Source organism: Astyanax mexicanus, chromosome 4 (genome assembly GCF_023375975.1).
Source record: "Astyanax mexicanus isolate ESR-SI-001 chromosome 4, AstMex3_surface, whole genome shotgun sequence".
In the NCBI taxonomy this organism is placed as follows: domain Eukaryota; kingdom Metazoa; phylum Chordata; class Actinopteri; order Characiformes; family Acestrorhamphidae; genus Astyanax; species Astyanax mexicanus.
The window spans coordinates 10,778,479-10,793,372 of NC_064411.1; the positions used below are offsets into that span (position 1 = coordinate 10,778,479).

Consider the following 14,894-nt stretch of genomic DNA (forward strand, 5'->3'; position numbering starts at 1 on the left):
ATATGGCCAAAATTTATATCACGATACATTCCTTAATTTCGGTCGATACAATATAATTTCGATATCGATATAAATATTTGGAAGGCCTCAGAAAAACTGTTAGGAATCCCTGCAATGGAAATCTGTACCTATTACTGTCTTTAAAGCCTCCTCTCATAAAAAACTGTATAATACTTTAGAAATTAAAAAATGGTCAGAATGAATTAATGCTCACCTTTATTTGCATGTAGCAATATAAAAACATGACATCTCTGTCAAACACAAACCAATAACCTATTTACATTTTACCAATATAAATAACTTTACATTACAACAGAGGCAGAGCTTCTTATCCTTTTGTAAACATATTTAACAGATCAAAACAAAAGTGCCTCATCCAGGATAAAGAATGCAGAAAGCCTTCATTTATATAAAAGGAACACGATATCACCGTCAAATAAACAAACCTATATCAACTATAAATAACTTAGATACAACATAAACTACATAAGTGCTTCAACTCCACTTTCCGGCACAATTGGGAGCAAGCTGAAGTTTATCAGACCTTTGAAAGCCGAACCACTGAATTAGACCTGCCTCCCTCAACTATCTCTCCTGTTTAATCACTTGTGGAAGCATCAGGTGTGCTCATTCTGCATCTAAAATCTAAAATTCTGCATCAGGGCTGAGCCTAATCGAGGAACTCGGTTCGGCCGCACTGCGCTCCGCTCGGCTTCATAGCGGGAGGTTCTAGGTGTGGACCGGAGCGCAGCCGAGCTTCGAGTTTTAGTAGTATGGATTATAGTGTAAAGTGTGAAACTACTAAAGTAGTAGTATAACACTGTATTCAGTGCTCAGGACAGCAGCAGTGTTTCTGCTACATACATTTTGCAGCTGCAGCCTGCTGACAGTCAAGATACAACTACATATTAAAATGTCTGTGAATTTATAATGGGATAAAAGTACTGAAGCCTTTATTGTAGTATGAAGATGTCCCAGTATTTTTCTCCATATAGTGTAACTAATGTAGGTAATTATTTTTGGTTAATTGACCTGCTTTTATTTTAATACACATTTTTTTTCTTTGTTTTTCCAGAATAAACAACCAGGATATTTAATAAAGAACAGTGTTAAACTGCTGAAAGAGGTGAAGCACAAGCCATCCAGAAGAATCTCCTGAAAACGCAGAAATTGTTTGCTACATTTCACAGACAGATGGAGCCAAGTCCCGACATGGAGAAACATCAGCACTCTGTCAAGAGTTTTACTAAACAGAGTGATCTCAAAAAACACCAGCGCATTCACACAGGAGAGAAACCGTATCACTGCTCAGACTGTGGGAAGAGTTTTAATCAACAGAGTAATCTCAAAAATCACCAGCGCATTCACACAGGAGAGAAACCGTATTACTGTTTCGACTGTGGGAAGAGTTTTACTCAACAGAGTCATCTCAAAATACACCAGCGCATTCACACAGGAGAGAAACCGTATTACTGCTCCGATTGTGGGAAGAGTTTTACTGAACAGAGTACTCTCAAAAAACACCAGCGCATTCACACAGGAGAGAAACCGTATCACTGCTCAGACTGTGGGAAGAGTTTTAATCAACAGATTACTCTCAAACTGCACCAGCGCATTCACACAGGAGAGAAACCGTATCACTGCTCAGACTGTGGGAAGAGTTTTACTCAACAGAGTAATCTCAAAAAACACCAGCGCATTCACACAGGAGAGAAACCATATTACTGTTTCGTCTGTGGGAAGAGTTTTACTAAACAGAGTCATCTCAAACTGCACCAGCGCATTCACACAGGAGAGAAACCGTATCACTGCTCAGACTGTGGGAAGAGTTTTAATCAACAGGGTCATCTCAAAATACACCAGCGCATTCACACAGGAGAGAAACCGTATTACTGCTCAGACTGTGGGAAGAGTTTTAATCATCAGAGTACTCTCAAACTGCACCAGCGCATTCACACAGGAGAGAAACCGTATCACTGTTTCGACTGTGGGAAGAGTTTTACTAAACAGAGTAGTCTCAAACTGCATCAGCGCATTCACACAGGAGAGAAACTGTATTACTGTTTCGACTGTGGGAAGAGTTTTAATCGTCAGAGTAATCTCAAAATACACCAGCGCATTCACACAGGAGAGAAACCGTATTACTGCTCAGACTGTGGGAAGAGTTTTAATCAACAGAGTGATCTCAAAAAACACCAGCGCATTCACACAGGAGAGAAACCGCATCACTGCTCCGATTGTGGGAAGAGTTTTACTGAACAGAGTAGTCTCAAAATACATCAACGCATTCACACAGGAGAGAAACCGTATCACTGCTCAGACTGTGATAAGTGTTTTACTACACAGAGTAATCTCAAAATACACCAGCGCATTCACACAGGAGAGAAACCGTATTACTGTTTCGACTGTGGGAAGAGTTTTACTCAACAGAGTAATCTCAAAATACACCAGCGCATTCACACAGGAGAGAAACCGTATCACTGTTCAGACTGTGGGAAGAGTTTTACTTTACAGAGTGAACTTATATTACATCAGTGCATTCACAAAAGATAGAAAAGTATCCCAAATCTGTTCCTCTGCCATAAAAAATGCAAACCTTAAATCTTTCAGACAGCCAAAAACACCTCATCATGCACAAAATCTTCAGTCTGTTACAAGAACTTCATTTAAAAATGGCTTTTTACAGGTTCAGAAAAATGAATCTTATCCAGAGATAACTGAATTTCATGCTGTGTTTTTATGTATGTTTGTATACCTACATTAGTTAATGCCTGCAGAGCTCTTCAACACTTAGTGTTGTGTTTTAAGAAGTTTTTACACACAGAATCATAAATGGTACCACTAACAGCATAAACTAGGAACACACATTTTTAAAAAATTTTCAGTGATATGCTGAATAAATAGTAAAGCGATGATGCTAGCTCAGAGTAAAATCGTATATTAAATCTCAGCATTAGCTTTAGAACTAATAATAAACAAAAGTGAGGATTTTATCATTCTGGGACATTTTTAGGTTTAAAAATTGAATATGCTTTGCCATAAGTAGGAAATGATCATTTGGTCAACTTATATCATTTACAGCCTTAACACATTCTCAATTGTTTACATATAAAAACTTTCTTTATTTTTTCCTCCACTCCACGTTTGTAGTTTGTAGTTGGAGCGAGGGCACTGCCAGTGTTTGCTCCAGATGTTAGATTAGCATTACTTAGTCTTTTAAAATTTAGATGTCGTAGTTTAAAGGAGTAGAGTATTCTTAGGAGTAGATAATATTCTTAGCTTGCAACAAAAGGCCAACAAAATCCTTTTCAGAGTTAAAAAAAAAAAAAAAAAAAACGGTCTAGCTGTAGTTTCCATACTGAAAGCAACACTCAGCAGGCTATGCAGCAGTAAGACTGCAGGATCCTTGATTCCCTCTACTGCACATGTGTCAAACACAAGGCCCGCGGGCCAAATGTGGCCACATCCAAGCGAGAGCTTGTAAGATCTTAGTGTCTATAATAAATAGGTCAGAAGCGTTCTTTGACCAAAAACTACATTTCCCACAATGCTTGTCGATTGTATTACCCGCGAAGTTACGGCTTACTGCCACTACACGGCAGTGTAGTCATTGATGTGGAAACCCTGCCGGAGGGAAGGCGTAACTTCGCGGGTGGAATTGAGACATACAAACGTTTATCCCATAATGTCCAGAAAAAGAGAAGCTGATGCAGACGGAGGGCTGTGCTTCAAGGCGAAAGACCGGTATGCCTTTTGTGTTACGAAGAGTGTTACTGACCAAAATAAACGCTTGTTAGGAGAGATATAAGTTCTGTGTAAATATTTATAAGACAATAGCTGACAAAATCTGTTTTAATGACGTTAATAAACATCACTGTGACAGCGCTAGTCACAGTTTCACCGCAGCAAAGGAGGAGCACGTGAATCACTTATCTAACCAGCCCCAAACTGATTTCTGCCCCCAATAACCCTTTCAATAACCTCTAATAGCCTTTAATTAGTCTTCAGTAGCCTTCAACAGTCTAACCTTGCAGCCGTGGTGTGTTCTAAACTCCGTAGTTATAAACATCCTGAGGTTAGCAGCGCGCTAACTGACCTGTTTATAATGTAATCCCAGCAGTGACTCCGTGACGGCTGCGCTAAACTGCTGCTATTAGCTGCTTGGGCTGAAAGATGAACTGTAGAGAGCTGTATTATTCGGTTAGTGGGGTTAAAATCTTTATTTCATACACGGAAGAACTTTAAAAACTGTAAAAACGCTCCAGACTGGCTCAGCTGAGCCTGTAGCCCGTGGCTGGGCTGTAGCTCTGACTCAGTAAAGACTGCGGGCTTGTGCTGCTGCTGCTGCTCCGACTAGTGGTTGTATGAGGAACTGCTAAATCTGAGGAAATGCTAAATCTGTCACATGTGCTCACACTTTTTAATTTTATATTTATTAAGCCTTATTTCAGTATCAAACGTTTTGATCAAAGTTAATATACTTGTATTTAATGTCATTTCTATTCACTTGACTAGTTTGGTTCTTGATTGATGGAGTTTTTGGATTTCATAACATGACAAATTAAAAGGATTTATGTTAATAGAGCAACAAGCAAACTTTTTTTTCCATGCAACTGTAATATTTGATTGAATAATTAATATATTGAGAGTTATTTAACATTAAGGAGTAATTACATTCATTTTATATTACATTTGATTACATTTTATTACATTTATAAGTTCCATCTGGCCCTCAGAGGACAGCCAATATGCCAATGTGGCCCTCGGCCAAAATGAGTTTGACACCCCTGCTCTACTGGTTTTCTCATTGGTCTATGGTTCAGTCAGTCTGATTAAAAATCTGCAAGTTAATCTACAGGGATATTTGGTTGTGTTGTGTTGCTAAAGTTATATACTCTGTTATCTTTTCCTTATTTGGTATCGTTTTGCTAAAGGGTTTTTTTTATATCTCTAAAGGTACTAAAAATATCTAATCCATTTACTTTATTGATTGTTTTATCCAGTACCAGCTATTATCGTTGTTTTACATCACCTTATGTATTTACTCATATTCATATCTATGTGATTCAATAAAAGGCTTTTATATTGCAAGATCTGCAATCTTATCTATTCTTTCAACTTAAGCATTTAGCCAAAAGCTTTTGTACACAGCCAAACATACATTCAAGCAACCACTATATACAGTGCCTTGCAAAAGTATTTGGCCCCCCCTTGAACTTTTCAAACTTTTGCCACATTTTGGGCTTCAAACATAAATATATGATTTTTTGGTTTGTTTTTTGTGAAGAATTAACAAGTGTGTAAGAATACGGAGGAGTTTTGCCTTACTATGTTCATTGTTCATTGATTAAAGGGTTAATCTGTGTGTAACTAAATCAGCATTTCACTTAATCAGTATGTTATTCAAGCATTTAGCACGATTCATGATGATTCACATTGTGACTTAGAATGTATGTATATTGTGTCCTTGTGCTCAAAGCAAGGCCGTTTTTCTTGCAACTTAGCATGATTGATTTTTTCCAGCAGAACCATGAGTTTCTGTACATGTAATCTATAGTCTGATAAGGTTGGGGTGACCGAGTTCTCGGCTGACGTATAGGATGAATAACTGCTTATCAGTATCAGGATCCGGGGGGTGTGAGGAGCCTCCTCACACACTATTAGACTGAGGCCAGGCGAATGCCTGTTTTTATTAGACTCTGTCTAGGAAGAAGAGTAGAGTTGGGCGGGAGAGCTTCTCCCGAGAGGGACTACAGAGCCACAGGCCCTGTTCACACAGCCGAGAACTCTGGAAACCCCAACTTTTCTCACCTTTGGGGTTTTCCTCTTATTTTCACCTTTTTATTTCAATTCAATTTTTCAATAATCTTTTTACTCAATTTTTGATGTATCCAAAAAAACTGTTTTGCTCAGAAGATTCTTTGAATAAAATCTGACGGAACTACAATTTTGGACTGGATCTCCTTTTCTTCTTTATGACGTATCATGCCAGATACATCATAATTCGAACAGTAGATCAATAATCTTTCAATCGTGAAGTGGAACGAAATTTATTGGATACACATTATGTTGAGATACTCAGTATTTTGAGAACATTGGTATTTAACTTGTGTGAAACTGACACCAACAAATCCTGCTATTTACTTACATAGAAGTGTTTTTTTCTCAGTAGCTCAGTCGCTGTGAAGTGTGGAGAATAGTTTTGCAATATATTGATTATCGCTGAATCGCAGTTTTGAGATATCACCGTTATCATTAATTTACCACTTTGCTCAAAGGTGCTGAAAAAAACTTGAAAATGGGCCTTGAAAGTGCTTGAATTTTACCTTGTAAAAGGTGTTTGAACCCTGTGTTTAAAAACCCCAGCAGCACTGCTGCACCTGATCTACATGTACCAACACAACACACACAAACACGTCACCACATTAGTGTCAATGCAGTGTTTTTAAAAATTTATCACAAAAATAAAGCTCTCTGGCGCTTGGAATTAAATATACAGGGCAAAATTTAGGCTAATCGGATATGCAGGTGAAAAAAATAAACTACACTTTGTGGAACTACAAAAATGGACACATCAAAAACAGGTATACTTAAGCAGGCTGTGTGTGTATTTGTGAATATGTGTATGTATATACCTACAAATCTCAAATGTAAATTGACATAATATGGACCATTAAATGACGGTAACAACCTGACCGTTTGACACTTAGCTAATCTGCATACCAGTAGGAGAGAGCAGAGATAGACTGGCTGTGTATGAAACGGTAGGCAGCTACCACAATCCCTCATGCCTGAGCTGTTCATATGTTAACACCCACTAAATGATTAACCCTTTACAAGTATTAATATGAACTTTAGGAAAAAGAATATAAACAGAATTGCCCTTTTTTCTATTGTGAGTTAAATGAAGTCACTGCTGCCTATTCTAATAAGCTAACCATATGACTAGCTTGACGAGTTCTGGGGACATTTTTACATGGGATGTGTCTGAAAGATCTGTGGACAAAAAGACATTACTTAAATTAATGAAAAGTATTATTACAAACGTTACAAAAGGACTTTCTGAGCTGAAAAAAACAAAACAAAAAGAAAATATGTTTTATAAAATTTATTGAGATATCATATATATCCTATACCCAGTTTATAGACACATTTGGGACATACCGGGGTTGGACAATGAAACTGAAACACCTGTCTACAGTCACTCAGTGTTGGATCTTAGTTTTACATGAAAATAAATCTATGCCAGGTTTTACCCTGAGCTCTGGCTCGCTTCTTTTTTTTCCTCCTTTTTTCCTCCCTGTATCACAAACTCTTCTAGTTCCTCCCTTTACCCAAGTTTCACTTTAGGAAGTCTTTTACGTACACTCTAAAAAGAAACGTGTCAAAAATGACTCAGACTGTGTCGAATTTTAACACATTGTGCGAGTGTGCTCAGAGACGACACATGTTGTGTTGATTCTGACACATCCAGTGTGTAATCCAATTTTACACACTAAATGTGTCAAGCTAATGAACTCACAAATGTGTAATTTTTTACACAACTTGTGTTGATTATGCATAATCAAGATAATGTATCAAATATGTTTAAAAAAAAGCATGAAACGAATTAATTCAATTCCATTTTTATTATCATGCCTATATATGGTTCAATTTTCTTTTGGAATAAGCAATGAATTAACATTCACGTGTTTGTAACATTTTAAATGTAAAAACAGTCATGTTTGTTACAGTTCAAAATCAGTTTCGTTTGGAATAAGAAATAAATTAACTCAATGTTTTTTATATATTTTAAATGTAAAAACATGCATGCTTGTAACTAATTCATTGTCTTTTGTGATAATGAACACCTAAAAACAAAAGTCCAAACAGTAAAGGGGTGTATAAAACATAGCTCATATAAAATTAGTCACAATTGTTCATTGTTCTCACGTATTTTTAGAAAACCTGATGAATTTAACATTGAACATCAGTACAGAAATAAAATTCCCTTTTTATAAAAACAGAACTACAAAACGTGAGGCTAAACAATTTGGATCTTGGATTCAAGTACAGCTTGTCTGTGTTGTAAATGGCTAGTACATCAAGAGGCCTAACATCTGAAACATCATCTAAGCTGGTCATTTCATAGTCATTGGTTCGCTTGACATATGCATAAAAATGCTCATCAAAGTACTCAATTTAAAGAATCCAGATAAACATCAAAAAGGACTCAGCATCAGCCCATGGTATGATGTGAATTATCTCACCAAACAAACATTCTCCACAGTGTTTGGTTTTAAGTGGCAGCACACTACCTGTTCTATATGTTAGGCCGAGTACAGTATGTGAAGTAACAAATAGTGCACGGTGGTACATGTTAACTGGTGATCTCTGTAAAGATGCTTAGTAAATGATTTGATGTTGTGGTAAGTCCTTGGACAACCATCCTGGCTGCAAATAAGAATGAAGTTCAGTCCATCTGACAATGCATGTATTTCACGAAGATGCCAAATTAGCTTCTTTACTTCTGTGAATTGTGACTGTCGACATTCTGGACAAATGTACATTATGCTGTGAATTGTGATGCTTTAACCTTCGAAATGAGCTTCAGTACCTTAGCTTTCCGGCTAGTTGAGAGAGGCATGTCATAGATGTGTTCAAAGAAGCAGAACATGGAGCTTAGCTGACATGGATAGGCCAGGTTACACACCCAGTAGAGCTTAAATAGCTTGTCCACAGCAGATGTCTGTCCTTCTTCAAGGGGAACAGTGATTCGGTCACTCTTTCCAACGATGACATGTTGCTTTGCGGCAGCCCTCAGATTTCCAACACAGATGAGCTGGGGCTGGTGGGTCTGTGAAGAACAGTCATCACAAAGAGAAGCAATGCTGCTTCCAAGCTAAAATGTAACCAAACAAAAGAAAACAAAATTTGAGTTTAATCAGTTGTTACTGCAAACACTTACTAAAAATACAAACGACCGATTTAACAGTTTCTAAATTTTATGTTACTCCAGTTAATAAGCATGTACACAATTACATACTTTCACACTTGATTAAACTAAATCAGCCACCTTCAATGTCCTTTATGATTTATTTGTTTACTAAAAAAGGCAAAATGTATCTTATAATAAAATTATTCTAGATAGACAGACAAATCGATAGATGGACTTACTGGAACAAAATCAACAAGGAATGTTAATGCAAACTTCACTGAACAGCGACTCATTGCAACTGGTGGCAGAAGATGTGTAAGGACTACAAGCATAGTGTAACACTTCTCATCTGAAAATGAGACACAGACACAAATAAAATAAGATTACACAGAGGCTGTAGCATTATATGTGAAATCTAATGAGAGTTATATTTGAAAATATATACCTTCATTCTGGTTTTCCATGTCCTTAAGAGATGCAAGATCACCTGTCTCCATGATGGCAATTGCCTTCAACTTGGGAATGATGGTAGCCTCCCATCTTCTTAAGAACAAATCTCCTTTTCCCTCAAACATTTTACCAAACTCTGTATCAAGCTTTTAAGAAACAAAAAAATGAGACACTTTAATTTAGGTACATAATACCAGCTATAACACACAAATTGCCAAACTGAGTTCCAAACAGGCCACAGACCTTTTTTCACTTTTATCATAAATTAACTGACTGAGAAATTCATATCACCTCCATGAGTGCACATGTTTTTCAGCTAAACGGTGTTATATAATAACTCTTAACAATATTATCAAGTTATTTACATTACACATGGCATAAAACTGACAGTGAGCCCTATGCAAAAAAGCAAAATGTAATTTACCTACCAGAGTTGGCATATCCAAGAAGCGTAGGTATTCCTCAAAGATTTCAGACAGGGAGGGGGAATGTTTGGCTATCCATGATCTGCGCCAGGTGAAGGTTTTCTGCATTGCTGCTTTGATCGATGAAATGTTGTCTGTAGAAGGCCTGAGCCTTTTCATCAAGTTGATCCACTCACTTGTCCCACTACCATCTTCCTCCTCCTTGTCCGGATTAGGACCATCTTCACAGCGTCGTTTGTGTGACCTATAACGCCGCTGACCATCTTCTAGCTTTCGACGAATGTTTCGCAGTCTCATTTCCAAAAATCCAGAATGAGAATCTGGATCGTAAAAGTGCTCCTGGCATAAAAAAAAGTCAAAAGCATAACAGAAAAAACAGTAAGAGCAGCTACTGGTAAGATAATGTTGTTAATAAATAAGAATAACATACATCTCTGGAAAAAACTATATATTTTCAAATGTTGTACTAAAGCTAAGAGAAATGTACCAAACAAATCACATAAAAAATACAAATAATTAGATGCCACTTCACTTTTTACTTTTGGCATTTAACTGCAGTACAAAATTAAGAAATAAAAAAAATGGCATTTACAAAAGATGCTAGGGACACTGTTGCGTTTGTTAGTCTTAAGGATTTAATTTTTTTTTGTTTCAATCTCTAGTTTTCAGATTTAATTTATGTACACAAATACACTAATTGACATGAAAAAAATATCTGAAGAGCAGTTTTATTATTATTTAAATTTGAGCAGATGCTTATCCTTACATAAGCTAACCACAACATAAATAACATAACATGCATGAGCAAGAATCATGCCCAATTTTAAAAACAATCAATATGATTTTGTACAATCTACAACTGAGAACCAAAGCATGTACTTACAAATCCTTCCCCGTTTCCATCCACCTGGACTCTCAGGGAAGACAGCGATGATGTTCTTTGCTAGAGCCACTTTTTCAGTACTTGTTGGATAAGTAATTAATAGAAGAACAACAAAACCAACTCAAAACTTAAATATAAAGCATTTACTCTGCTGTACTTTAACAGTGTTATACAAGCCACTATAATTTGTTGTATTTTTTTTTTTTTTTTACTTTTCTTGAATATGTTAAAAAGGTGGTTTGTTTTACTCACAATCCATGCTTTTCCACCAGGTCAGATCCGCACACTTTAACAAGCTTTATTCTTGCTTTTTCTGTCACAGTGCCTTTGGTTTTGAGTTCATCAAGTGTCTTTGTTGCTTTCTTTTCCAAAATGGACCACAGTTTTTCATGCTCTTGTGAAACTTGAGTATGCTGCACAAAGAAAATCAGCATCTACTAAATGTACTTTCTAAAAAAAAAAAAAAAAAAAATGCAGTAATACAATATAAAAGTAAATACCTGAGCTTGGGACACTGAAGTGGCCATAGGTTGAGATGATTCAGTCTCTTTGCATGATAAGAACAGCTGGAATCTATCTAAGTTCCTGATGTCTACATTCCTATCTACGTCAATAAATTCCTGAAATTGTGGGTTGAATTTTAGAATTCTCACAACAACATATCCAAGTTGTTCTGCCGATGCTGTTTCAATAAGATGCTCAGTGTTGCCAACATCATAGATCTTCCTTGAATATTCTCTCTCATCCCTGTAGATGGTGGCAAGAACTTGAAAAAAACTTGTTGCAGTTTCTTGGTTCTGAAAACAAATTTGAGAAGAAATTAAACATGAGAAATCTTAAAAATATAGTGCCTTAACTCTCTATCTCCAGCACGCCACTCTACTCTACAGATAGCTAACTAACTGGGTTATCTATGCATTTTTTTATTTGATTAAACTATTGAGTAAACTATGGAAGCATGTTCCCGCCACCTAAAAAAGTAAAAATAATCCAGCACATTTTTTAAATTATTATTAAGTAAACTGCTCTCATTATTTTTGACATACTAAGTCATTATTTTGAGATAGTAAGTCATTATTTTGAGATACTACGTCATTATTTTGTGAACTGTTTTCTGCTGTAACAGTAAGGAGTTGACTAATTGAGTTCCACATCGCTGTTCTGCTCAATAATACACATACATACCATACAGAATAGTCAGAGCCACAGCCACTCTCTTTAACACACTAAAATAGAAGTCCAGTGTGTTATTAAATTAATCTAATATCTCCGGAGGCTTATTTTGATATTGTATGATTCTTCTAAAAGCAGCAATATTTCTCAATATCTCAGAATATTGAAATAGTATCTAAAAATAATGACATACTATCTCAAAATAATGAGATAATATCTCGAAATATTGAGATAATATCTCGAAATATTGAGATAGTATACCAAAATAATGACTTAGTATCTCAAAATATTGAGATAGCAGTTAACTTAATAGTAAAATTATTATTATTTATTTTTTTTTTTGGTGGCAGGAATGGGCTTCCATAGTTTACCCAGGCAGTTAGCTAAGCTAGTTAGTTAACCTAGGTTAGCTAGTCATGCACCAAATTTAGCCAGCTAGTTAATGTTGAGCTAACATTATTAAAAACAGGCTGCTAATACCAGCTACGTCCCTGTTTTGGCACCATTTCCTGACTAAACAATGAAGTCGAGCTAAAGTTACACTATCTTATTTGGAGAACTAGCTAGCTAACACGAATTTACAACTTAATATATTTTAAAATCCAAATCCAGCATTAAGGCTAATTTAGCTAACCTATGTTGGCTTACTAGCTAGCATTAGTAAGTGTTACCACTTTCTGGGGGACACTCTGTCCGGGCCAGCTGCCTTCCTGGGGTGAAGTCTCCTCAGCTGTCTCCTTACTTCGTCTGCAGTAAAGTTTGGTGGACTGGTGGAGCTGATTTGTCTGCCAGCTGATAGTGTTGATGATGAAGGTGGTGGAGGTGAGGGTGGTGTTGGTGCTGATGAAGATGGTGGAGGTGGGGGTGATGGTAGTGGTGATGAAGATGAAGATGGAGGAAGTGAGGAGGATGGTGCTGATGAAGATGATGATGGAGGAGAGAGTGGTGGTGGTGATGAAGATGGAGGTGAGGGTGATGGTGGAGTTGGAGGTGATGGTGGTGGAGATGATGGTGATGATGCAGGAGGGTAGGAGGAGGGGGCAGCAGGAGGACATTCAAACCTGTTGTAAAAGTTGTTAAACTGGTTTGCTCTGTCCACACCCCCATCTACTGGATTGCCGTTGTTGTTCTTGCACCCAGTGATGGTTTTCATAGCACCCCAGACCTCCTTCATGTTGTTATCTTGCAGCTTTCTTTCCACCTTTTTCCTGTAAGACTCCTTGGCCTCTTTAAGACGTACCTTGAGTTCCCTCTGTACGCGCTTTAGCTCTACCAGATTTCCATCTTTGAACGCCCTCTTCTTTTGGTTGAGGAGGTCCTTGACGGTACTGGTAATCCAGGGTTTGTTGTTTGGAAAGCAGCATACAGTCTTTGTGGTAACAGCAACATCCATACAGGAATTCAAGTAGTCTGTAACACAGTGAGTCACCCCCTCAATGTCCTCGCCATGTGGGTGCAGCAGCACGCTCCAGTCAGTGGTGTCATAGCAGTCCCTTAGGGCTTCCTCTGCTTCAGGAGACCAGACTCTGAATGAGCGTGTGGTAGTGGGCTGCCTCAGTACCAGTGGTTTGTACTGAGGCTGCAGGAAGACCAGGTTGTGATCTGATTTCCCCAGCGGTGGTAGTGGAATAGCCCTGTATGCATCCTTCAAATTAGCATACAGCAAGTTTATGGTTCTGTTATTCCTGGTTGGACAGTCCACAAACTGGAAAAAGGCAGGCAGGGTAGAGTCCAGCGTTACGTGAATAAAATCTCCAGTAATCACATAGAAGGCGTCAGGGTACTGGGTCTGCAGCGCTGCGACGGTGGAGTGGATGACGTCACACGCCGCCTGCACGTCCGCTCTCGGCTGAATGTAAACACAGACGAGGATCGTGTGAGAAAGCTCCCGCGGCATGTAATAAGGTCGGAGACTCACCGCTAAAAGTTCAATATCCTGACAGCAGATCACCTCCTTCACGTTTACATGTCCAGGGTTGCACCATCTGTTGTTAATGAAGAGCGCGATCCCCCCACCTTTCCGCTTGCCGCATAGCGCCGGGTCCCTGTCCGCTCTCACTGTAGAGAAGCCGGGTAGCTCCACGTTAGCATCCGGCGTGTCGGGGGTGAGCCAGGTCTCGGTGAAACACAGCACGCTACACTCCCTGTAGAGCTTCTGATTCTTCACCAGACAGGCTACCTCGTCGGTTTTGTTGGTCAGTGAGTTTACATTCCCCATAACCACCGACGGAACTGAGGGTTTGTACCTCCAGCGCTTCTCCGTCCTCTTAGCCGTTAGCTTAGCCTTTAGCTTAGCTCCGGCCCTGCAACCGCGGTATTTCCTTCTCAGTTTCCCCAGGATTGTGTGAACAATGCCCCCACGTCCCGCGGGTCGTAGAGCCAGCAGTTCTTCACGGGAATAAACCCGATATTCCTTGCTGCCCCGCATGCTTACGATTAAAATATCCTTAGGATATAAATAAGATGCACACTAGATGTGTGTAGTAGCACAGAGACGATAAATAAACGTAAAAAACTTGAAGAAAAAAAAACACACAAAGGAGACGGAGTTACTGGAACAGGCAGCCACTCGCGTCGGCGCCGGAAGTTGTACATGGGCACCACATTACATTTAATCCACCGGTTGACACTTCATTAGAGCGGTTTTTGGGCCACGGTATCGGTACGGTTTCGATATATATTAATATTAGAGCTTAGATTACCTGCCCAGGGCGCCGAGTGGTCCAGCGGTCTAATGCGCTGCCACTATGAGCGGGAGGTCACAGGTTCGTACCTCCTTTCATGCAGTTCGTACCTCCTTTGGGACACTGTAGAGCTTAGATTCTCTGCCCGAACCTGACCCGAGTTTGGATCGGGCTTCGGGTCGGGTTTGGGCAGAGAATTTAAGCTCTACAGTGTCCCAGCCGCAGGAGGAGGGGGAGACCTGCTGTAACCCTCGCTGTGCCCGGGAAATTCTTCAATTAAAAGAGGAACTTCTGGCTGCTCGTGAAGGAAAAAGAAACAGGAAAATGTCTACAGTAGTCTCCCATGTCCCGCGTTTTTTTAA

At 38.7% G+C, this 14,894-nt stretch overlaps 3 protein-coding genes across 8 annotated transcripts in view; 2 read left to right on the top strand and 1 right to left on the bottom strand.

Moving 5' to 3' along the window:
* The window catches only part of LOC125801199 (zinc finger protein 271-like), an 883,173-nt gene extending 880,465 nt beyond the window's left edge, over positions 1-2,708 (top strand). For all 4 annotated transcript variants that reach the window (XM_049477534.1, XM_049477536.1, XM_049477535.1 and 1 more), the window contains one exon: positions 1,076-2,708. In XM_049477534.1, coding sequence (XP_049333491.1) covers positions 1,195-2,553 — 1,359 coding nt within the window. In that variant the 5' untranslated portion in view covers positions 1,076-1,194 and the 3' untranslated portion in view covers positions 2,554-2,708. The remainder of the gene's footprint in view (positions 1-1,075) is intronic.
* LOC111190863 (zinc finger protein ZFP2-like) overlaps positions 1-14,894 on the top strand; it is a 671,215-nt gene that overhangs the window by 352,731 nt on the left and 303,590 nt on the right. The gene's annotated exons all lie outside the window — the stretch shown is intronic.
* On the bottom strand, positions 9,368-14,627 carry LOC125801139 (uncharacterized). Of its 3 annotated transcripts, XR_007438625.1 has the most exons (6): positions 12,910-14,627; positions 11,176-11,472; positions 10,928-11,088; positions 10,676-10,755; positions 9,796-10,131; positions 9,368-9,513 (listed from the first exon to the last, which is right to left on the bottom strand). XR_007438625.1 is itself a non-coding variant. In XM_049477326.1 (2 exons), coding segments are annotated over exons 1-2 (1,758 nt in total). In that variant the 5' UTR covers positions 14,277-14,627; the 3' UTR covers positions 11,385-11,471. The 3 variants fall into 3 exon arrangements, 1 of the variants encoding a protein (XP_049333283.1); XR_007438624.1 differs by lacking the exons at positions 9,368-9,513; positions 9,796-10,131 and having other exon boundaries at positions 10,505-10,755; XM_049477326.1 differs by lacking the exons at positions 9,368-9,513; positions 9,796-10,131; positions 10,676-10,755; positions 10,928-11,088 and having other exon boundaries at positions 11,385-11,472; positions 12,520-14,627.

What these genes read in the sequence shown, in the direction of transcription:
- LOC125801139 (XM_049477326.1), bottom strand. Translation starts at nt 14,276, where the DNA reads ATGCGGGGCAGCAAGGAATATCGGGTTTATTCCCGTGAAGAACTGCTG.